Genomic DNA, 23,866 nt, shown 5'->3' on the forward strand with positions numbered 1-23,866 from the left:
GCTCAAGAAATGCTATTATAGCAGGGCTTTTCAAACCACAAAACACATTATGTAAATGCAATGTGTTCATAATGATAATAGAAAAAAAGGGGAGGAAAAAAATATGAACAGAACTGGGAATGTGAAAAGCACGAGATGTGCCTGGAGAAGGGGTAACATGACATGGCTGAAAGATGGCATTCCTGATTTCTGTTCTCAAGAATATGAAAAGCCATTGAAGGCATTTTGAGAAAAATCTAACAAGGCACTATCCATGCTTTAGGAACATAACTATTTGGAAATGTGGAAGACGATGTGCAGGAAGGAAAGCCAGAGGTAGGATAACAACTTGGTTAGGAGGCAAGAGGGCATGAAATTGAGCTGGAGCAATGGGAATGAGGCAGAGGGCTGGATCTGGAGGCATGGAGAAGACCTAGGAGGCTGCTACAAGAGTCTGGGAGAAATAAGGGGGAAAACCTGCATAGTAAGGGTGCAAAGGAATGGAGGGGGCACAGAAACATTTAGATGACCTTCATGAGTAAAGAGAGGAGAAGGGAGATTCAATATGGTTTCAAGGGTCTGACAGGGGAACTAGGAGAATGTTAATTCCGCTGTTCAAGAAAAAGGGAAGACAATGAGTTCAGTTTTGGACCAGAGGGATCCAAGGCATTTAAAGAGATGTCCGCTAGATAGACCCCAGGAGAGAGACCTGGGCTTCTTATGTAGACTTGGGAGTGATCACCATAGAGATGAGAAGTAAAACTAAGAGGACTTGATGAGAATCAAATGGAGTTTAGGACCTACAAAATAAATGGTAGGAAAGAGCCTTAATAAATGTAAACACATTTACACAGGACTATTAAGAGGACAAAGGTTGGCTAAATGAAGTCTCCACCAGCAATGGACTCAAAAAACATAATATGGTACGAAAATGAGAGCAATAATATCTACAAAAATCGTATTAACTTACTAAATTTATCATTTTTATATTAACTCACAGAAATAAAAGTTAATAAAATCATTGGGTTCCGTCAGGCATGCAAATTGGAACTGGTGAAACTCAATGCTTCTAAATTTTTGCTATGAAATTCAACATCTTTTCACATCAATAAATATCCAAAGGAAACTAATTCAAAAATTTCAATGTTTATTTACACTTTGCATATCTCAAAAAGTTTGAAAAAAAAAAAAAAAGAAGTTTCAACAGGAAGTTAGCAGATTCTCATAGATCTGCTTGTTTCTAGCACTTGGGGGAGATGGAGTCTTGGAGTTTTTAGATACTGGAATCCTGATGGCAGAACTTCAAATGTTCTCATCACTTGCCAAGGAAGTGCCATACTTGATCTGTGTTTAAAAATGGGGGAAGCAGGGTGTTAGGGAAGGGGTGGAGAGGGAGGGGGGGAGGAAAGGAGGATAAGACAAATTTAATTTAGACCTTTCGGAAAGATTTAGGCACATAAAAACAATCAGAACTTAGTATGACACACTTCTATATTTAAAGCCACTCACCTTTAAACTCTCGTCCTAAGTTCTCTCATTTGGCTAAGGCCTTATATTCTAGAGCCTTCCCACTTTATTTCCTACATCTTACTGGGTCACTTTAGTCTTTATTGAATAGTACTGAAGCTAGTGTCCTAGCTACGGCATGAAAGGTCTAGGAAAACCCTGTACTGTAAAATCTGACCGTCTGTCAAATACCCAAAACGGGATAGTATTGCAAAGAAACAATCTGTTAGTTTCCCATATAAGGAATATAGTTTGCTTTCCCACGAAATCATGTCTATGCATTTGCTCCTTTCTAAACATCTTACAACTCGATTCATAGTAAATAGTTTTCATTTTTCCTCCAAACTTGCGAGTTGAATATTATTCTAAAGTTTCACATTAAAACAAAAAGGCAAAAAAGCCTTGCAATATTTTAAAAGGCAAATGATACATGCACATGCTTGTATTTTGAAATTTTTACTACAGAACATTTTTACTTGTTTCTCAAAACAGCTTCAAATAATGGTAATTTAAAAAAATGCTATTTTTAATCCTACTATAAATTTTGATTTTAAGATCTTTAGTTAAAATGAGTGATTCATTAAAATGATGATAGATAATAAATAAAGTCTCCCAAATGCAGACATTTGGAGGCTTAAAATTTATCAGAACTAGCTGGAACCTCAGTACTTCACCAACAAAGTCACTGCACAATCAAACTACTTTCTAGCCTAAAAGTAATAAACGTGTTCCTTATTTTCTGAAATTAGGAAATAATTGATTTCATCTGAAAATTTTAATGACTAAAAAAGTATTTTACTTAGTTTATATAATTTTTAAATTAATCTATTGTATTTTTTGGGGTCTCCACTACTGTAAATGAATAAATTTACATATCTAGTTCCTCAAGAACCAGCATATACCATACCTTCTTCATTACTTCCTTTATTCAGTGAAAATGACACCTGAAAGATAAGAACAGAGTCTCTGTTACAACGAACATTTAGATGTAGAAACTATATCCAGAATGGTTTTTTTTTTAACATGAAATTATAGAACAAAGTGAATACTCCTCTTTGCCTTTTATTGTTATTGCCTGTTCTTTCAGATAAACAAACCACAGACTTAAGAGTCAAATAAGAAAAAAAAGCATTCTTGAAAAAATTTTCTGTCATTAACCCGTGGGAACTACTGAGAATGTGAAGAGAGGAGAGGGGTTTTCTTTCAGTTGCTTCTTTGGCTGAGGCCTTGAGAACAAAAATCCAAGACACACGTTCATAGATACATGCACACATGTGTACGTAGGTACACACACACAGAGACACATTATATAATGTATTTAGCTGTCTTCTAAAGTGTTTAAATTAATTTTTCTATTTTGATGACTGGGCCAAGATTCCTAGAACAGACATAACCTGTGGTAGACAAGATTGAAAAGTTTTTCTGAGATATAAGATTTTTTCCTAATTAAGAATAATACATTTTTAAAGGTTTAAAAAAAAATTTAAAGAGAGATCCATTCTCCACAGAGAAGAATGCACAAAGCCCAAGAGTAACCAGAATAAGCATCTATGTAACCAACACCCAAGTCGAGAAATGGAACATGCCAGGCACTTCCCCAGTCATAACCTCTTCTCCCTGAGGTATAACCACCACCCTGATTTTATAACACACTTTTCAGATTTCAAATTTAATAATCAACTTCTAATTCTCTGAATTTGCTCAGCCTTAGTAGGAAAGATCTGCCTCTGATATTTGAGGTCTGGGGCAAATGTACAAATGGAGACCCATATATCATACACCTGAGTATTTAAAGGTTATAAATCAAGCTAACAAAGTGACTATAAAAACTGTTGCATCCTACTGTCTTGATAAATATACCTTTGCACTGACTTGGAAGCTCTCGTTTAGCATTCTGGACACCTTAGAGACTGCCTGAACATGGCAGAGTAAGGAGAAGAGGCACATGGCCCTCATCCCACCCCGCTTCTGCTACCCCAGGCTCCATTCTGTGTTGAGGGCCTCACCTGCACAAGGGTAGCTCACATATCTAGGTGTCCCCTGCCTCCTAACAGCCACCCACAGGCCCCTGTAGAAGTAATGGTGAGCAGAGCCCGCACAGTCATGAGCGTGCACTTGGGGAGATGCCCATGTAGGCCCTGGAAACAGGCTTGCAGCTAGCTGGGTAAGGAATTCCAGGGACTTGAGTAACTAAAAGGTGGTCTAGAATGGGGGCTTGGGCTCCTGGTGAGTGCACAACTTTGGTCCCTCGGTCTTGCCCTGTGAGGAGGGACGTGATTGGATGAGGGCCAAAGCAGGACCCTCTAAAAAGAAGGACCCAAAGCAGGGCCCCTCCTTAGGTCTAAGGACAGTCTTGAAGAACAACTCAGCAGAAAAATATGAATTTCAGCAATATTAAAAGATTCTCTATGATAGTTAATGTGCCAACTTGGAGGTTGGTTTTGGTTGAGATTAACTTTTAAATTGGTGAACTCGGGGTAAGGTAGATTGCCCACCATAATGTGAGTGGGCCCCATTCAATCAGTTGAAGGCCTGAACAGACAAAAAGACCAGCCTCCCCAAGCATGAGGGAGTTCTCCAGCAGACTGCCTTTGGACTTCATCTGAATCCCTGGCTTTCCTGGGTCTCCAGCCGGCCATCCCCTTCTGCAGATTTTGGAATCACCAAGCCTTAACAATCTCTTCATATGTATCTCCTATTGATTGTTTCCCTGAAAAACGCTGGCTAATACATTCCCCTGAATCATAAATGGGTTAAAGTTATTTTTCCTTCTACTCTTTGAGAAAAAGTTTAATCAAATATGCTTTGTTTTATTTTCTATCATACAACATGATGATGTAACAATGTAAATAAAGAAGACCTCTGTACGAATTTTATGTAAAACATCCGTGAGATTTTTCCAAGTACTTCAAAAAAAAAAAAAAGAAAGAAAACTCTATTCGGCTTCCCAGCACAGGGAAAATGCTTAACCATGGTTGGTTTTGAGGATGGCAGAACTTAAATAATTCTGGGGGTGAAAGTAACACTACAACATAAAAATTGAGATTAGGCCTTTGGGATTTGATGGCTCTGTTTTTCTAAATAGACTATAAAACAGAATAACTTGCTTATTCTTTGAAATTCTTATGTTCTTTAAATTGTGCAGGACGCCTATTACAGAGTTTGTTGGAAAGGTAGCTGTTTAGATTTCCTGCTTAAAATTAGCAGCTGCTTCTTGCTGGAGCTGTCAAACATTTCAGGGGAAGAAAATGTATGATATATGAAATAGAATAATCGAGCAGCTTCTCATTAACCTAAAAAGCATTACAGAAAAGAAATGGACAAACTACTCTAGCTAAAACATCTATCATTACATTTTATTTTAAAAATAATTCCAAGAATGTTTTATTTCTTTATTCCTGAAATGTATTTCTTGGTTGGTAGAATATATTCAGACTGTACAAAGCCTCATATAAAAGAAAACAAACATCACAGGTAAATCTAACAGAGATAAAATAACTATGAAAGTCTGAAAGTTTTTTGGTTTTTTTTGTTTTACATTTTTCCATATTAACATATGTCAAAAGAGACCAACATTTAAATTTGAAAACAACAATGGGTTCATGATACACATCAGCTATTTAACTCTTCATCTACTGTCAATGACTTCCTGATTCTTAAACATTACACTTGCTTACAGAAAATGGAAGAACAAAGAAACGCACAGAGCAGCATTTTAAAGTGACCTAATCCCAACCCTCACTCTCAGAAGTCACCATCATTACATTTTCCTTGTAAGAAACAGAAGGATTTTCAGTTACTTACTTCTCCTAATTTCTCAGTAGGGGACGAATGTGGGCACCCTCTACTCATCTAAGATAAATTCTCCAGGAAATTGTATTACTTTATACTCTCATTCTAAAAATGCTATCTCCTCTCCTCTCCTACTCCAAAAATACTTCTCATGAATATTCATATCTTTAATTTCTTTCAAACAAATTTAGTGTTCTCATTACCAAAGTATTCCTCTTTTATCAACCAAAGAAGGCTTACTCTTTTCTGTCCCTACTCATGTGTAAACTGTATTTTAAATGAATATGAACTATTAAACAACTCTTTTGTACTCCTTCAGATAACCCCACCAGGTCCCTATAGGCATTTTCACCTGCAGGTTACATTTGTTCAAATTAATTAACAAACATGGCACACTCAACCAACATAAAAGCTTGCTTTACTACATGATATGAGGATTGATGTTCTTTTACTTTATTATAAGGATTCAAAATTAAAGAGAAAAAAGTTCCTGATTTTTCATTCAGGTGCAGTAGGGTTTTAGTTGAATTAAATTACCTTGGGTATTCTCTCCCTGCATTATGTTTCCACGGTTCATAATGCAGTTACTCTATATTCATTTTTTTTTCTTCTTCCAGTTTTACTGAGATATAATTGACATACAGCACTGTATAAGTTTAAGGTGTACAGCATAATGATTTAACTTACATCATGAAATGATGACCACAATATGTTTAGTGAACAGCCATAATCTCATATAGATACAAAATTAAAGAAAGAAAACACATTTTTCCTTGTGATGAGCACTCAGGCTTTACTCTCTTAACAACTCTCACGTGTAACATACAGTGGCATGAATGCTATTTATCCTACTCTACCGTGTATCTCTAGTAGTTACTTATCTTATGACTGGGAGTTTGCACCTTTTGACTGCCTTCATTCAATTCTTCCTCCCCCCACCCCCCACTCTGGTAACAGCAAATCTGATCTTTTTTTCTGAGTGTGTTTGTTTGTTGCAGTATAAATGACCTACCACACTATGTTAGTTCCTGGCGCACAATATAGTGATTCGGTATTTCTATGCATTACAAAATAATCACCACGATTAATCTAGTTACCATCTGTCACCATACAAAGATTTTACAGTATTATTGAGTACATTCCCCTTGATGTACACTTCATTTCCATGATTCACCTATTTTGTAACTGGAAGTTTGTACCTCTTAATCTCCCTCATCTATATTCATTTTATTTTCACATTTCTTTTCTGATTTCTGCTTTATAAATCAACAAAACTTGACCAATTCTTAGTTATCCATAAACAAAATGTAAGAGTATTTTTTTTTAATATTTGGCTGCGCCGGGTCTTCGTTGTGGCACGCGGGATCTAGTTCCCCAACTAGGGATCGAACCCGGGCCCCCTGCTCTGGGAGTGCGGAGTCTTAACCACTGGACTACCAGGGAAGTCCCCGTAAGAGTATTTTAGGTTTATGTTAGTTTAATCTACTTCCTCTTCCTTTCAAGAATGTATACAATTGGCTAGTAGCTGAAAAAAATTATTTTACTTTCATCTCCTTTGTCCATCTTTCAGTGGTAATGCAGCGAAGCTTTTAAGAGGAAAGAAAGGGAAAGGAAGAGGGAGATATACTAGAATCAGATCCTGATTTATCAAGAAAATACATTATTTAAATTTTTTAATAGTAAACTGCCACAAAGATGTTCATTTTCAGAGTCACAAATAAAACAAATCTGTATGGCATAAATACTGTAGCATGACCTCATTAGAAAAATCACATCCACAGAAAGGTTCCACTCTAAAGGGAAACACAGTCCTCTGTGATGCAGATGTAAAGTGAGTGCCCACAGAAGGAAGGGTCTTTTGCCTAGGCAGTCCAAGAGGTCCAAGCAACCCTGGAGATAAGAGGGCATCCCAGCCAGAGTGACTTCAGAACTTAATTTTGAGTTGGCTTGATTTCAAAAACCAGAAGCCAAGGATTGTCATCTTGTTCTGAGATGTGCAAGGAAACTGTTGCTGTTGTCATCAATAGCTTTAAGCAGAGATGAAGTACATGCCCAAAGGAAACGATCTGAGAAGCATGCTGTTAAAAGTCCTATCCAACAACTATAATGAACTGTAACATTATTCTTCTGGTCATTACCTTTCATATTTGAAACTATTTAAAAATATTCATTAGTTGGCAGTTTCCCATTAGAGCACAGAACCCCAAAGTGTGCACTTCTAAACTAGCTGCTTTATTGATTATCTTTGTTGTGGGCCTCTAAAAAAATGTTAATATGGCTTTGGTGTGAATTTTTTTAAGTGCTATTGCTTTTAGCGATAACAATGCCTCAGACTCACATCAGACGCTTCTGATGATGGATTCACCTAAAGTCCTTCGCCTGGTTACGTAAACGCCAACATGCGTTTATGAGATTTCCCGTAAAGTTTAGGGATGAAAGAGGTGGCCACAGTACATACTGATGCTAACTGCTCCCGTACGGGATAACCAACTGTTCAGGCACTATTTGTTGAAAACTTATTACTTTGAAAATCAGTCGTCCACATATATGTAGGTCTATTTCTGGATTTGTTTTAACTGATCTTTCTCTAGTTTTACACCATTACTATACTCTTTTGATTACTGTAGTTGTATAAAATGTCTGGAAATCAGGAAGAGTTGGTATTCCAACTTTGTTCTTTACACAGTTGTTGAGTCTATTCTAGGTCCTTAGTATTCACATACATGAGTTTGTTAATTTCTACAAAAAAAGTGTATTACAATCTGATTGATACTGCATTAAATCTATAGATCAATTTGAGAATTGACATCATAACAATATTGAGTCTTCCTACCCACGAACATGATACATCTTCCCATTTATTTAGTTCTCTGATATCTATGGGCAATGTTTTACAGTTTTCAGGGTACAGGATCTTCACATTTTTTTTCCAGATTTATTCCTAAGTGTTTCATATTTTTGAAGCAATTATAAATAATGTATTTATTTTTCGTTAAGTTTTGTTCCTAATATATAAAAATACAATTGATTATTGTATATTGAGCTTATATCTTGCAACCTTGCTAAAATCACTTATTCTAGTAGCTTTAGATTTTATGGAATATTTAATATAGACACTCATGCCATCTTCCTTTATAACCTGGATGCCTTTTCCTTCTTTTTAATGCCTTCCTGCACTGGCTAGAAGCTTCAGTACAATGCTTAATAAAAGCAGTGGGACCCAAGGTCTAGAGTTGTAGAGTTGTATTTACGGAAAGGTTTTTAAGTGCAAATTTAAGTTGTTTATGCCTATTTCTTCTTCAGTGAGTTTTGGTAGTTTATGTATTTCAAGGAATCTGCCCATTTCATCCAACTTGTGAAATTAACCGGTATAAAGTTTTTTCACAATGTTTCTCTATTGTTCTCCTAATAGCTCCTAAATCAGTAGTGATGCCACTTGTCTCATTCCTGACATTAAAGATCTGTCTTCTCTCTTTTCTTTCCTGAACATTCTGGCTAAAGGGTTTATCAGTTTTGCTGGTCTCAAAGAGTCAATTTTTGGTTTCATTAATTTTCTGTGTTGTTTTTCTGGGCATACAAATTCCCTTAATTATGAAATATCAATACTTCAAACACACAGAAAATGAAGAGACCATTATAACAAATATCTACGCTCTAGATTTTTTTAGAGTTAACATGGTTATTTCAGAAAAGTTACAACTGAAGTCTCTTTTTCTCCCGACTCATCAAAAATAAAGACCTTATTTATTTTTATTCCCTCTCAGAAGTAACTTCTCCTAACCACTATGCTGAAACTGGTGTTTATTGTTCTTATTTATGTTTCTAAAATGTGAGCAACGTATCTGTTTGTATTCATTAAAAATATATGGTGCTGCTTTGGGTGTTTTAAACTTTACTTCAACAATGCATACTATATCCTGCTGCAAATGCTTTTTTCACCCAACACTGCACTTTCAGGTTTTATCCATGTAGAGTCATATAGTTCTAATTCACATATTTTACCTGTGGTATAGTATTCCACTGTACAAATATACTACAGTTTATTTACCCAGTTTTCTATTGATAGACATTTGTCGAGTTTCCAACTCTCCCATGTCTGATCATAAAAATGTATGTATTAGTGTCTCTATAGAATGTACATCTAGAAAGGTAACTTCAGAATAGTGGGTTATAAGCATCCTCAACTATACTAGAAATCACTTAATTGCTCTTCAAGGTAGCTGTACTAATTTATACTCCCATAAAGCATATCAACAAGTACGAGTGGTCTCCCTTCTCCACTTGCTTAAAAACACTTGTAAACGTTTGCCTATCTGGTAACTATGAAATTGCACTATGTCTTAATTTGATTTCATTGATCACTGGGGAAATAAAGCAGATTTTCACATGTTTACTGGCAATTTAAATATTCCCTCTTGTGAGTTGCCCATTCATACTTTTGCCCATTTTTTTTTCCTACTGGTTATTTTCTTCTTGTTGATTTGAATAAGTTGTTAATCCTTTTGTCACTTATATGCAAGTATCTTCTCCCAATCAGTGGCTTATCTTTTGACTTATTTTGTGGTATCTTTAATTGTTTACAGCTTGAAAAAAAACTTTATTTAAATTTGTCAGTCTTTTCTAGGTTATTCCTGGCCCTTTAATATTCCATATAAATTTTAGGATTATCTTACCAAGTTCAGTGAAAACCCTATTGAAATTCTGATTAAAAATAGATTGACTTCATTAATTAATATGGGAGAAATTGTCATTTTCATAATTAAGTATTCCTTTAAACTGTTGATAAGTCTATTCGGGTTTTCTGTTTATTCTTGCTTTGACATTGTAATTTATATTTTTTTAAAAATTGTCAATTCATCTATGTTTAGAAAGGTATTGCCAAAAGCAATTTAGAATATTCCTTTCTTTCTTTTTTTTTTTTTTTTGGCCACACTGCGTGGCACGTGGGATCTTAGTTCCTGAAAAGGGATCGAACCCATGCCACCTGTCCCCCCTGTAGTGGAAGCATGGAGTCTTAACCACTGGACTACCAGGGAAGTCCCGAGTATTCCTTTCTGATTACTTATGTATCTCCTGTGTCTGTAATAATGTCTTAATTTTAATTTTTGATATTTTTATTTATGGCTTCTCTATTTCACTGCCTTTCCTGTAATAAGTTTGTCTATATTATTAGCCTTAAAAGAAGAAAATCCAGCTTTTATTTTAATTGATCCTTTTCATTATCTCCTTGTTGTCCATTTCATTAAATATTTGCTCTACTCTTTATAATTTTCTCTCTTATAATGTAAAAAGATAGAAAAAAACAGTGCTTATTGAGTTGAATTTTCAGCCTCTCAATTTTCTTTCTTCATTTCTGCTGTATACAGTTAATTTCTCTCAAAAACTATTTTTGCTGCATCATGCAAGTTTTGACATAGAGTGATTTAGTTGTCATTCAATTTTAAATATTTTATAATTTTTCATAATTCATTTTTTTGAGGCATGACTTGAGAGGTATTTTTAGTTTCCAAACAACACAGATTTGGGGTTTTTTTCTTTTAATATTTTTATAACTGATTAGTAACTTTGTTGTACTGTTGACAGAGAATGTGGTCTGCATTACCTCAACTCTTTGGTATTTTTTTCCAACTCTTTGTGGCCTAACATATACTCAATTTTTGGAAGTGTCCACATGTACTAGAAAAAACAATGTATTCTCTAATTATATACATTAGATAAAGCTTGTAAATTTTGTTCCCATCTTCTCAATATATTTTCCAAATAACACTTTATATACAGTAAAGGATCCTAAAACTAGCATCTTAAATCCCAGAATCAATTGTCATTAAATATCAACTGATATTAGATCTAAAAGGAAAACTACATGTGTATGCACACACGCACACTCATGTGTGCACACACATGCACAAACATACATTCCTTGTTCCCTATAAAGGCTCTGAACCTTGTTCCCTGAAATAAAGCTCCAACTTCTGGTCATACAGTCTTCAAAAATTGGGAAAGAGTCCTACCTTTTTGGCTATAAAAAAGACACACTATCCAGAAAAATGTAATTGGGTGGTCCTGTGGTTGAACTACCACTGAGAGTTACTCCTGTTGCCGGTGGCCACACACTGTAGCCCGGACGCCCAGAGTAACCAACTGTCTCTGTGGATCCCTAGTGTGTTCAGATCTAAGTAGCAAACCTTGTTTTTGACACAGCCATGCCTTTCATGATTGTATATAATTCAAACATCTGTATTTATAAACAAAATCCAATAACCTTTCTGACCATTTCAGTTCTCCTTATCCTCCTCAGATCCAGATCAGCTATCCTTCTTAAGATCTCTAACCTAAGTCTGACAAATTACTTCTGTAGATATTTTCTCTTTTGTTTCTAAAATGCATCCAAATAATAGTCATCAGGGTGTTGGCTTTTATTTTATTTTTCTTGGTTATGGTGACACTATTTTTCCTAATTTAATTGATCTGTACATATTGTTGGGTGACTACTTAATGATTTTGGGGGGAGGCCTCAATGCTACTACACTTAATTGTATTTTGATCAATATATGTTCACCAGTATATGCTTCCTGCAACAGTTCTCCTAATCCCTCAAGAGTTTAGTCCATTTCTTTTCTTTGTATACTTTAAAAGTATATGTTCACCAAAGCCAATTACTTGATCCTAAAATCTCACCTAGTTAACGATCATTCTGAATATTCTGTGAATATACATCTAGAAAGTGAAAACTTGTATTACTATCTGGCCTTGTTTTAAGCATAACTTCGGGCTCATTTATTTATCTATTTTTTAAAAATTTTTTAGATGTGGACCATTTTTAAAGTCTTTATTGAATTTGTTACGATATTGCTTCTGTTTTATTTATTTTTTTGGTTTTTTTGGCCATGAGGCATGTGGGATCTTAGCTCCCCCATCAGGGATCGAACCCATACCCACTGCACTGGAAGGCAAAGTCTTAACCACTGGACTACCAGGTAAGTCCCCAGACTCATTTAACATCTACGCATCTGTCTTAAGATAATATTACCTAAGTTGATTAACTTGTTAGAATGAGTTCACTTATTCTAAGTCCACTAATAAACCTTGGGGTTATAATTTGTTTCCATACAGGCCCAGGATTGATGTGGTCTGAACATGATCAAGTTTGATGGATGACTTTAATGCCTTAAGTTATTCTGAGCAAGCAAAGGACAAACAAAAGCTGACAGTACTTTGAAGTCAGTGCAACATTCAATATATAGCAAAATAGAGAGATCTGGGAATATATACCTAAGTAATGCTGATTCAAACATCTCAATGTGGTTCTGAAGAGATAAAATGCCAAATCAAAATGCTCTGACTACAAAGAATTTCATTATTACAAGTTGATAAAATTTTCAGGAGAAATTGTTACCTAATCTGAGCTCCTGAATCACTAATGAGTCTGCTAATAGAGCAATTCTTTGACTTACAAATTTTTAACGGTGAAATCCCATATACAGTAAGTTCCACTAGAGCTGATGACGAGGGACTGCTTTCTCTGCATTTTGATTTTCTACCATAGCTTTCTCAGTGAAAAATCAGTATAGCACCTTCTTCATTATTATGAAACACAACAAAGCTACCAAACCATGTAATTAAAGCTGGATGTTAATGTTTCTGAATTCTAATCTTGTTCCCCAAATCAAACTATCCAGATCATATCCATGTTCTCCAATTATTATTTTTTTCCAAGAGGACTTTTCCTACTAATATGCTAGGAAACAACTTTTTAAAAAAGATGTAAGATTGAAACTTTATTCTTACAGCTAATTTTAAGACAAGTATCTATTATATCTATCATTTATAACACCCAAACTAAAATAAATGAAATAGTCTTAATCTGAGATTAGTGGGAGACTACGTGAATAAAGTTTTTAATTTGTTTTCCTTAATTTTTTTCTTAAAGAATTAATAATAAATATTGATGAGAACTAAGTTCAGAATCTAATGACACAGATATAAAATTGAAAACTTGAAGAAAATACACCGATATTGTAGCCTGCCTTACTGTCATGGCTCCCCTGCTTCTTCCCTTGCTTCCCTAGCCCGTTCTCACCAACGCAGCCAGAGTGATCTCGTTAAAATCTAAGTCAGATCATATCACTCCTTTGCTTAAATCCCTCAATGGTTCCTTCTTATTCAGAATAAGAAATGAAATTCTTAAAATAGTCTCTAAGGGTATTTTACAGTGTCTTTCATAATAACTTGCCTCCACTTTCACCCCCAGATCCACGCATTTCTGATCTCATCTCCTCCTTTCTCCCTTAGACTCTTTCTACTCCACCAGCCACTGTGGCTCCTCGGGTATTTCTTGAACATGTCAGGTACCCACTTGCCTCATGGCCTTTGGGCTGCAGCATGGAATTCTCCTCCTTTAGATAGTCACTTGGCTCAGTCCCTTACCTTCTACAAATCTTGACTCAGGTCCGTTCTCCCCTCGGTGGGGCTGTCCCCTACTACTTTTCAATCACTACAACTCCCATCCCACTCCTGGCACTTTATCCCCTCTTCCCTCATTCATTTTTCATCATAGCATTTATCGCATTCACAAACACTATATATTTCACTTGTGTATTTATTTATTATCCATCACCCCAACTAGAATGTCAGCTATACGAGGAAAGAGGTTTTTGTGTCTTTTAATACTGCATCCCCAGCACCAAGAGTCTAACCACACGTAGCAGGCAATAATTAAATAACTGATTAATTAATGGGAAAAAAATTCAAAGCAGCCATTGTGAGCAAACATTTTTGTTGTTCCTTAAGTAAAGATCTAAATTCACTAGTTTCTATCTGATAATTAAGAGAAAAAAAACCCCAAAACCCTTAATTAATAAATGGGATTTCTAGCCTAAGATCACTCCTGAACACACTTTACATAGCAACATTACTTGATTATCTGAATTTGAATTTTCTTATTTAGTGGCCTCCAAATCAAGCATTACTTTGCTAATAAATTCAGTTGCCTCCAGGCAGCATTATCACTAAGACATGTAAAAATCCGAGGATATCTTCTTAGTTAAGAGAAGGAAAGCTTGTGAGGCAACCAAACTAAATGGAAAAAAAAAAAAAAAAGGAAAAGAGATGTATTTATTTCATTTTTTTTGAGCCAAAATGCACCTGTGCCAGCAGCCAGTCACAATTTAGACACTGGATTGTGGATAACTCATTGGAACAGGTCAGTATAGAGGAGAGCAAATGCATTAAAACAACAATAAATTGGTGAAAAATAGTATCATATGAAATCAGTTAAGTGGTTAATGTACTTTAGAAAATAGAAATACAACTAAAAGGTTTTAAGGTTTTTAATCTAAATTCCCTGCATAAAAAAATAATTTTAATGTTATTTTTAAACTTTATGCTCCCCAAAAGGCTTGATACATTTCATTGCTAGATTTTTCAGAATTTCTGCTAGACTTCCCCATGACATTTATAAGAATAAAGGATGCCTTGGACATTTGTCCCTTACCGATTCAACTAATGATCTTGCTTCCTCTTGAGAGCAATGGAAAGGGCTATCACATACCTGCACATTTGTGCTGGAGAGGAAAAGAGAATATTATTATTAAACAGGATAAAAAAGGAGCAATTGCCAAAAAGAAAACCAGCTCTCAAATACTTTACATTTGAGTGTATGATCCCAGCCAACAGTTACTGAGTCTTTGGATCTCAGTGGATAATAACACATACACATACTCTCTCTCTCTGTCTCTCACTCACTCACTCACTCAAAAGGAGACAAGAGACCTTCTAATGCAGAATGCTAGAGCACTGCAGACATGTGAATAAGATACCCTGAAAAAGGACCTGGATGAATATAAATTAGGACAACTGGGGTCTTGTACATTCTTTCAGGCAAAGTTATAAATATAAAGTGCTCCATAGCATTGCACTCTCCAGAATTAAAAAAAAAAAAAATCAAATGATAGTATACAAATTTAAATAATCTCCTGGTATATATAAAAGGCTATTCCACTACCCTTCACCTTTACTGAAGAAAAGAAAAAACAAATTTGACCCACAGAACGACGACCATGAGGAAGAACTTTCCTCTAAGTGAGGTGATAAACACTGTAATTGGCTGCTGAAAGATGTTGTAGAATCTCTTCCTCAGACAGGTATGGAAGACTAAGCTAACAGTGGTGAGAGGAAACCACAGGAACATGAAAACTCAGTTTTTGTACAAGTAAGGAAGCTTAGCAAGGCACAGACAGCAGCTCCTCCCATGACCAGTAAAGGCTCTATAAAGTCCAAAGTCTTCCCACACAGTGGGGACTAGCATGCTATCTCCACAAACATGCTACCCACCACGTATTTCTTACCTCCCAGATGAAAGCAAATGCATCATTCCCCTCAAACGTATTAAGTCTGATTTTTTTAAAATTTCATCAAAGAAATCAGATTAAAATGGATACAGAAAAAGGTAGTACAGAAGGGCATTAAAGCCAAATTAATTTTTCACAATTGAAGGAATAAGTGATTAGCAGATCCCTAAAGGAGATAATTAATAGATGAAACACACACATGCACACACACACACCCGCACACACGCATGTGTGCTCTCCAAGTGGATCTAAGGGATGTACATTATCAAATTTATTTTGGCAATGGCTTTGTGAAATATGCTGGGATATGTATGATAAAAGATCTAGTTATTTATTTATCTTCTCAGCTACATCTGCCCGTAATCAGACACTGGGTACATAGCAATTATGAAAGTGGTCATTTTGCTTTCTATCCAGACTCAAAATGTGGAATTTGTTTTCATTCTTGGCAGAAGTGATGATGTTTGATGAAAGGTGGCATTATCATCTTTAAGACTAAACTATGTTATACTCTCTTCTTCACAGCCCATGTTTAAGTAAGCTAAAAATTGAAAAAGGTAAGGCTTTATAAGTTAAATGTTTCTCTAAAGAAAGTCAAAACTAAATTTAAAAGGAACAAGGCAAAGAAACAGACACTGAAAAGTCTTAAGTGCTACTCCTCTGAAGAAAACATGGTGTATTCTAAATATGCTATACACCAGCGGTCCCCAACCTTTTTTGGCACCAGGGACCGGTTTCGTGGAAGACAATCTTTCCACGGACTGGGGTGGGGGGAGGGGGTGGATGGTTTGGGGATGATTCAAGCCCATTACATTTATTGTGCACTTTATTTCTATTATTATTACTTTGTAATATATAATGAAATAATTATACAACTCACCATAATGCTGACAGGAGGTGGAGCTCAGGCAGTAATGCGAGCTATGGGGAGCGGCTGTAAATACAGATGAAGCTTCGCTCACCCGCCCACCGCTCACCTCCTGCTGTGTGGCCCAGTTCCTAACTGGCCACGGACAGATACTGGTCCGTGGCCTGGGGGTTGGGGACCCCTGCTACACACAATGTTTTTAACATTAAAACTACACCAAAGTGAAACATTCCTCGGGAATTCTGGGAAAATGGTGATGAGAGAACAGGGAATCCTGTAAATAGGGTTGCCAGATAAAACACAGAACACCCAGTTAAATTTGAACTTCAGATAAACAGCAAATTATTTTTTAGTATAAGTATGTCCCAAGCAAACTATTTTTTAGTATAAGTACGTCCCAAGAGACATTTACATTAAAATCTGAAATTTAGATTTAAGGGGGTGTCCTCTATTTTTACCTGTTAAATCTGATAACCTATTTCTAAAGTAATCCTCTATTCCCACAACAAAGCAAAACCATCAACAGAAATATTAGAAAAGAAAGAAAATAGTAAAGCCAGCACTGTAAATTTTAAACACTGAGTAACTTTTAAAATATTCTGTAAATTTAAAAAACTGAGTAACTTTTAAAATATCCCCAATAAAATATCTTGACAAGTAACCAGCTAGAATCTAGGAAGCCAACAAGCTCTGCCATTTTTCACCTTGGACAAATTATTAGTATGGCTGTTTCAAGAATTAAATGGAAGGTATATACAAATGGACTTAGGAGATTCTTGAATGATATATAAAATATAAAAGAGGAGAGATTACAAAGTCCCTTGTTACTATTTCTCCCATAGCCCCCCCTTTTTTTATAGGATTTTATTTCTACAAACAGTGCCATCCTCCTCACTAATATCCTTTTAGTTAATAAAGAATGCAATCTGGGTTGCAATATACTTTCCTCAGGATTTAAGGAAGTGATTTTTACTTTGAATGTTTGAAGGTGTAATAAAAGGCATGTTATCAAGAAACATTTTAATTTTATCTGAATTGTCCCTTATACAAAAATAGTTAACACTGACTCATGTTATTTATTGATTCAAAAAATTATTCTTATGCCATGTGTTAGGGACATTTCTAGATGCTGGGGATACAATGTTGAACCATGGAGCCCCCATGAACATTGTAATATTTAGGGTTCTTTCTAGCTTTCAAACTATGACTATGGCATACAAGAGGAGAAGCAGTATAACCACTTAAAGGAAAGATGATGGTGCCTACTATATATGAGATTAAAAATACTGACTGGGAAGAATGTGCTGCTTTCCTTTTCATAATAAGATATTAAATATTTTGTTCTAAATTTAAAAACATTGTGTACCCTACACACAATCTTGCTGATCAAAATAAGCAGATATGACATTAGAACAAAAGATCAACAATACCAAAATTTCTATGCACAACAAACCAAATTTCATTTACAAATAATAAAGATATATTAATAGCTATATAAAGAGCAAAATAAGTGATTAAATAAAAAGAAACAGAAATAGAAAATTACCTGCAAATAATAAACAGATACCTAAAAGATGAAATTTACAGGGCCAGCAATATGAAATTTTAGTCAAGAGAAGATTATTTTCTTCAAGACAATTTCAAATCAGACAAAGGTCCACACTCATGAGAATCCTCAAAGACAGTGCCCAGGATTCAGATTGCTCAAGGCTTTTCATTCTAAAGCAAAGTACTCAAGAAAAAAGGAGAGAGAAAATTTAAAGAGATAAGAATGATGATTTGGGTCCATAACCTCCAGAGTTTGTCGAAGAAAACTGACATTGAAGTAAATCTATACAAAGCTAAAAGAACTGGAGCTACCCATATATGGATCAGATACACCTTCCTCTGGAAAGGTAAAAGAAACAACTTTAAGACATAAACAATTTGGAAGAATATATATATGAAAATATATATATATATATTTGAAATATAGACATATTTTGAAAAACTTCATATATATTTATATAATTTTTTCATTTAGTAAGCATGTTTAAACTACCTACTATATGTCAAGTCCTGTCACTAGGGCTAAAGTACAAACTCAATCTAGAGCATAAAAAAAGTAATAAAACACTCCAAGTTCTACCTAGAGGTGTGAAATAGCAGTGATATGAGAGCACAGGTGAGGTATAGTTAATTTTGCCCAAAAGAAATGAAAATACTTTGCAGAGGTGACATCTAAACTGCTTCCTGAAGAATGAGCAGGCATTCATGGAGGAAAGACAATGAAATACGAGGAGATGAACAGGAGGCTGGAAAAGTCGGTTTAGACACACTGTTTAATATATAGAAGAGCTGGATTAGATCCTATTAATTGAAGGGAGTCACAAGAAGATTTTAAGCATAAAAATGACAATCACATCTGTATTTTTCAAAGATAATTCTGACAGTACTGTAAAGAATATGTTAAACAGGAGAGTAGTTGCAAGGCAAAACAATTTATGAGTAAAGAAATTAAAGCAGTTTTATAATTAGAAGGAAAGTTGAGAATCAGTCAAAACTTGAAAAATTTGTAAGACGAATGGATGGGAATAATGATTAGTGGAATAAAATTAATGGGTGAAATGAACAGTGCAGTTCTGATTTCTTAAAAATAAGGTAGATACATAAACCATGATGAAGAAAGGGTGAGAGGAGTTGAAGAGTAAACCCAAATGGCAAAAAACTGTATTTCTCCGACAAAGAATTTAAAGTTGTTTTTGGTAAAAACAGAAATAACAAAATTATCCCTGCTAAAAAAAATACGTAGCTTCCAGAGTAAACATTAAGCAGTGGGGAAAAGGAATAAAAATAACAATGACAAAACTTATTGTGATAAAGAAGATTATCAATTAAATAATTTAATAAATGCAGGGCTCCTGGAAACAGTAGAGTCACTACTGGATTTAAAAAACAACATCTAGGGACTTCCCTGGTGGCACAGTAGGGGTTAAGAATCCGCCTGCCAATGAAGGGGACACGGGTTCGAGCCCTGGTCCAGGAAGATCCCACGTACCGCGGAGCAACTAAGCCTGTGCACCACAACTACCGAGCCCGTGTGCCACAACTACTGAAACCCATGCGCCTAGACCCCGTGCTCCGCAACAAGAGAAGCCACCGCAATGAGAAGCCCGCGCACTGCAACAAAGAGTAGCCCCCGCTCGTCACAACTAGAAAAAGCCCGCGTGCAGCAACAAAGACCCAAGGCAGTCAAAAAATAAATAAATAAGTAAATAAATAAATTTATTTTAAAAAAACATCTATTTGTTGGCTTTAAAATATTATTCAGCAATTACTCCAACAAGTATTTATTGAGTGGCTACTACATGTCAGGGATAAGGAATATAAAGATGAATACAACATCTTTATTCATCTACTTTTGAGGAACTTACACTCTAGAGGAGAAGACAAACTCATAAAACAAGCAGTTAATTAATAAATGCAGTGATAGGACTACACAGGGGGGCAAGGAATAGAGTGTAATGGCACCTTAGCAAGCACAAGGCTAGGATGAGGGAAAGTTTCCTTGAGAAAGCAACGTCAAAACCAAGTCTTAAAAGATAAGTAAGTCAGCCATTTCAAGAAGTGAGAAGAAAATCACGGCAAAGGGAAACAAAATGAGTATGGCCCAGAGGTCAATAAGAACATGGTGTTTGTGAGGAGTGACAAGTGGTTCTAAGTTGTTGCAGCATGAAAAAAGAGGCAAGAAGTGACGGAAAATGAGGCTAGACGGGTAGCAAGTGCCAAATCCTGGAAGGCCTTGTTTGTTCTTCTAAGAGAAGTTTGGATTTAATGGTTCTAAGCAGAGAAGCTCATCAGAAGCCAGGGAGCTTTTAAAACATACAGATGCTTAGACCCTACTCCTCAGAGATCCTAATTCACCAGGTTTAAAGAAAAGGATAACGCATTTGAATTTTCTGATGGTTTCCCTGGGTAATTGTGCTGTACTATACGTTGTTTGAGAGAACTGCTGTGATAATGTCTTCAGTTCAGACCTAAACTGATTTGCGTGGGGAGAACAGGTTAAAAAGGAAGGGGGGATGGTTTGGTAATCAATAACAGAGTACACTGTAAGGAACTGAGAGAGAGAAGCAATTCATTAGGTAAAGACAAAGGAAAGAAAAATTTTATTAATATACATATATTTTACAAATCAAGTAATGACAAAAAATAAAGAAAATATGGACAAAAATGAGTTAAAATTCTGAATATTTTGACTTGAAATTATCTAGATGTGTAAAATTTATAACCAGAAACTTATATCCTAAAATTTTTCAAGCTAAAAAAATTAATTTTGTTGTCTTCTTTGAAAACATAGAGGAAGAATAAAGCTGTTGAGAGAGTAGGTTTGAAGTCTGGCTTAAATCTATCACACAGTGAGACCTTCGATAGGTCACAATCTCTACGTGGCCTCAATTTCCTCATATGTAAAATGGATAAAATAATGATACACATCTTATAGGGTTCTGGTGAATATTAATTAGATAATACATATAAAACTCTTAGAACCTGAAAACTACTAGAGTTCAATAAATGCCAGTTATTGTTAATGTAATCCTTATCTTTACCTAGGAAGCTACAGCAAAATGACTCCACGGAGCATAGAAATAAAGTTACCTTCACAGTAAAGATAATTAGAATCAGCATAGAAGGAATGCTATCAAGCTATAGAAAACCTAACCAGAGATGTTCTCTAGCTGTGCAGCTCAGGAAACCTGGGAACCATACAAGTCCCGTTAAAGACTGCAAAAGCTTTTCTGAAAGTACCATTAGGAAGGAGAGGAAAGCAAACGGCAAGCAAATACCTCTTTGGATAATCAGAGGCCCCTCTTTTTAGAGGAGCCCATCACATTAATATCTGACTTAGAATATTTGACCATAAAGAAGAATTCAGTCTGTTAGTTACTAGGATAGTGAGGGCTAGATGACATTTCATTACACCCAGTTTTCTTGTTAGTAAGTTGTACTATTTATGTTAGAAACAATTACCTAAATTTTAAGACTATATGGAAAAAAAAGGGTATTCTATCAACACAAAAGAGGTAAGAAAAATGGGAGGAGAAGATGGAGTCCACAGTGTTACTTTAGACTCAAGAGAAACAGAATCGGAAGCTATAACGCCCAAGCATTTGCAAGATGAGCCTCTGATGACTTGGATAAAATATTCCTTGAGACTGCCTAATTCTTTACTCCATATTACTTTATTCTAATGATTTCTTTAATGTCTCTCTTGATTCCCAGACTTTATGCCCCAGAAGGACGGGGACTCTCTTTATTGTATTCACAGCAGCAACCCTACTATCAGCACAGTACTTGGCAGGAGACCCTCAATCAGTATTTGCTGAAGAGTAAATGGCTTCCCACTGTCCCCTGATTCAAAGAGGACAATGAAGATGGGTAGGACTCTGCTCTCCAGAAAGACTGTGTACTTTTGCTTCCTAGTTAGGCTTACCAAGAGTCAGCTGTTTTTGTTTCCAAACCTTTTTTATGTCAGTGGTCTTTGGTATTACAATTTCATAATTAAAGCTGTAATTACGCCCATCAATGAAGGGAGTATGGAAAGAGAACTGTTTCTATGAACACCAAGTGGGCTCTAGAACCACTGAGGCTGTACACACTATCGAGGCTGTAAAAAGCCTCCATAAAGGTGAATCACTATAAGAAACTGGTATCAAATTAGGTGTGGTAAGACAACTGTAAAAGGTTAGAAAAAAAGAACCCTAAAAATTTATAAGGGTTTTTAAGTGTAAGGAGTTTAAAGATTACAGGATTTGATCTTTACTTTCTATTATATATTAAGTTAGGCTATATATAATCTATATGTAATCTATACAGAAAAGGTCTTAGCCCTATATCCACAGATTGATAAATGAATGTACACTTAAATGTTTTAAAGTAAAATAAAACGCTTGAGTTATATATGTTACTATTGTTTGATTCCCCTTAATCAATTAGTTGGTGACCCAGATCCTGTTGGATAAGAAGGCTTTTAACTGTTCTTACCAAGAAATGATGTGGTACTTATTACATCAATTAATCATACGTCTGCATGTTGAAAAGTCGCTGAAAATCCACCTTTGCATATATTCACAGTGCCTTATAATTAAATGCCTCTTTATTTGACAGTATACCCCACTAAACTATAAATTCCTTGGGAAAAGGGGTCATGTCAATTCCTAATTTCATAGTGCCCAGCACTTGGTAATACCTTTCAAATAGGTGCTCTGTAAACATTTTTTAAATGAAAAAATATTTCAATTCTCTTAAAAAAAAATCAGATCCGAGCAGTATCATATGGCTCTTTAGTACCAGTTAGTAATAAAATAACTCTACATAGAAAAGACAAGTCCTTACCAATTTATAGCCCCTCCAGCACACTTCTCCATAAGCAATGCTTTCCAACATTCATGAGTGGATTTAATAACTTCAAGAGCAAAAGCCTAGTTAAAAACCAAAAACAGACACTGCAATCACATCATTATACTAACATGGAACTAGTCATAGTATGACAGTTAATTATTAAGAACATGAGCTCTGTAGTCAGGCAAACCTGAGTATAAATTCTCACATCCTTATTTACCAGCTGTGTGACTTTATGCAGATTACTTAATCTCATTGTATTAATTTCTTCATCTATAATATGCAATGTAATGAAGATCATCTAAATCAAGGGTTGGCAAACTTGGGCCTGTGGGCCAAATCCAGCTCACCATGTGTTTTTGTAAATAAAATTTTTATTGAGCACAGTCATGCCCATTCATCTGTGCATGGCCTCTGACTGCGTTAGTGCTACAATGGAAGAGTTGAGTAGTTGAGACAGAGACCATATGGCCTACAAAGTCTGTAATATTTACTTTCTGGTCCTTTACACAAAAAAATTTGCCAACCCCTGATTTAAATCATAGAGTTGTTGAAAGAATAAATAAGATGTTGAATGTAAAGTGGTTAGCCTACTATCAATATCTTGCTTGTAAATAAGCATATACCTATTAATTTCATCATCATCAAAGCTGTAAGTAGTCCAATTGCATAATCGTTTTAGATTATCCACTGTCTGAAGGTAGTAAACCTCAAAATTTTCTAATTTTTTTTCTTAGTATGAATTCATATAGTGTCTAAAAATGCAAAATCAACAATAGATATAGATCTAGTAAGACCGTCTAAGGAAAACTTGCTTTATTTTTCCAAAGCAGAAAATTCTTTATATTTTTCCCCCAAAATGTTCCTAATTTTCCTTAAGTGAGAGATTACAGTCTAAAATAATAGTTTTACATTTATTTTTGAAAATCCTAGACAAAGCCCTCAAGATCTTAAGGGTTCTTTTATTTTTATTTATTTATTTTTTTATAAG

General features: G+C 35.3%; 1 protein-coding gene across 7 annotated transcripts in view; it reads right to left on the minus strand.

The window, feature by feature from the left end:
- Positions 1-1,109: 1,109 nt before the first annotated feature.
- Positions 1,110-23,866, minus strand: part of PPA2 (inorganic pyrophosphatase 2) — an 84,573-nt gene continuing 61,816 nt past the window's right edge. For 6 of the 7 annotated variants that reach the window (XM_068542300.1, XM_068542301.1, XM_068542298.1 and 3 more), the window contains 4 exons: positions 22,870-22,955; positions 14,771-14,840; positions 2,393-2,429; positions 1,110-1,323 (listed from right to left, as the gene is read on the minus strand). In XM_068542300.1, the coding sequence (XP_068398401.1) occupies positions 1,295-1,323; positions 2,393-2,429; positions 14,771-14,840; positions 22,870-22,955 (222 nt within the window). In that variant the 3' untranslated portion in view covers positions 1,110-1,294. The remainder of the gene's footprint in view (positions 1,324-2,392; positions 2,430-14,770; positions 14,841-22,869; positions 22,956-23,866) is intronic. The other variant, XM_068542302.1, reaches the window with a different exon arrangement.

This window comes from Eschrichtius robustus, chromosome 4 (assembly GCF_028021215.1).
Source record: "Eschrichtius robustus isolate mEscRob2 chromosome 4, mEscRob2.pri, whole genome shotgun sequence".
Classification (NCBI taxonomy): Eukaryota; Metazoa; Chordata; class Mammalia; order Artiodactyla; family Eschrichtiidae; genus Eschrichtius; species Eschrichtius robustus.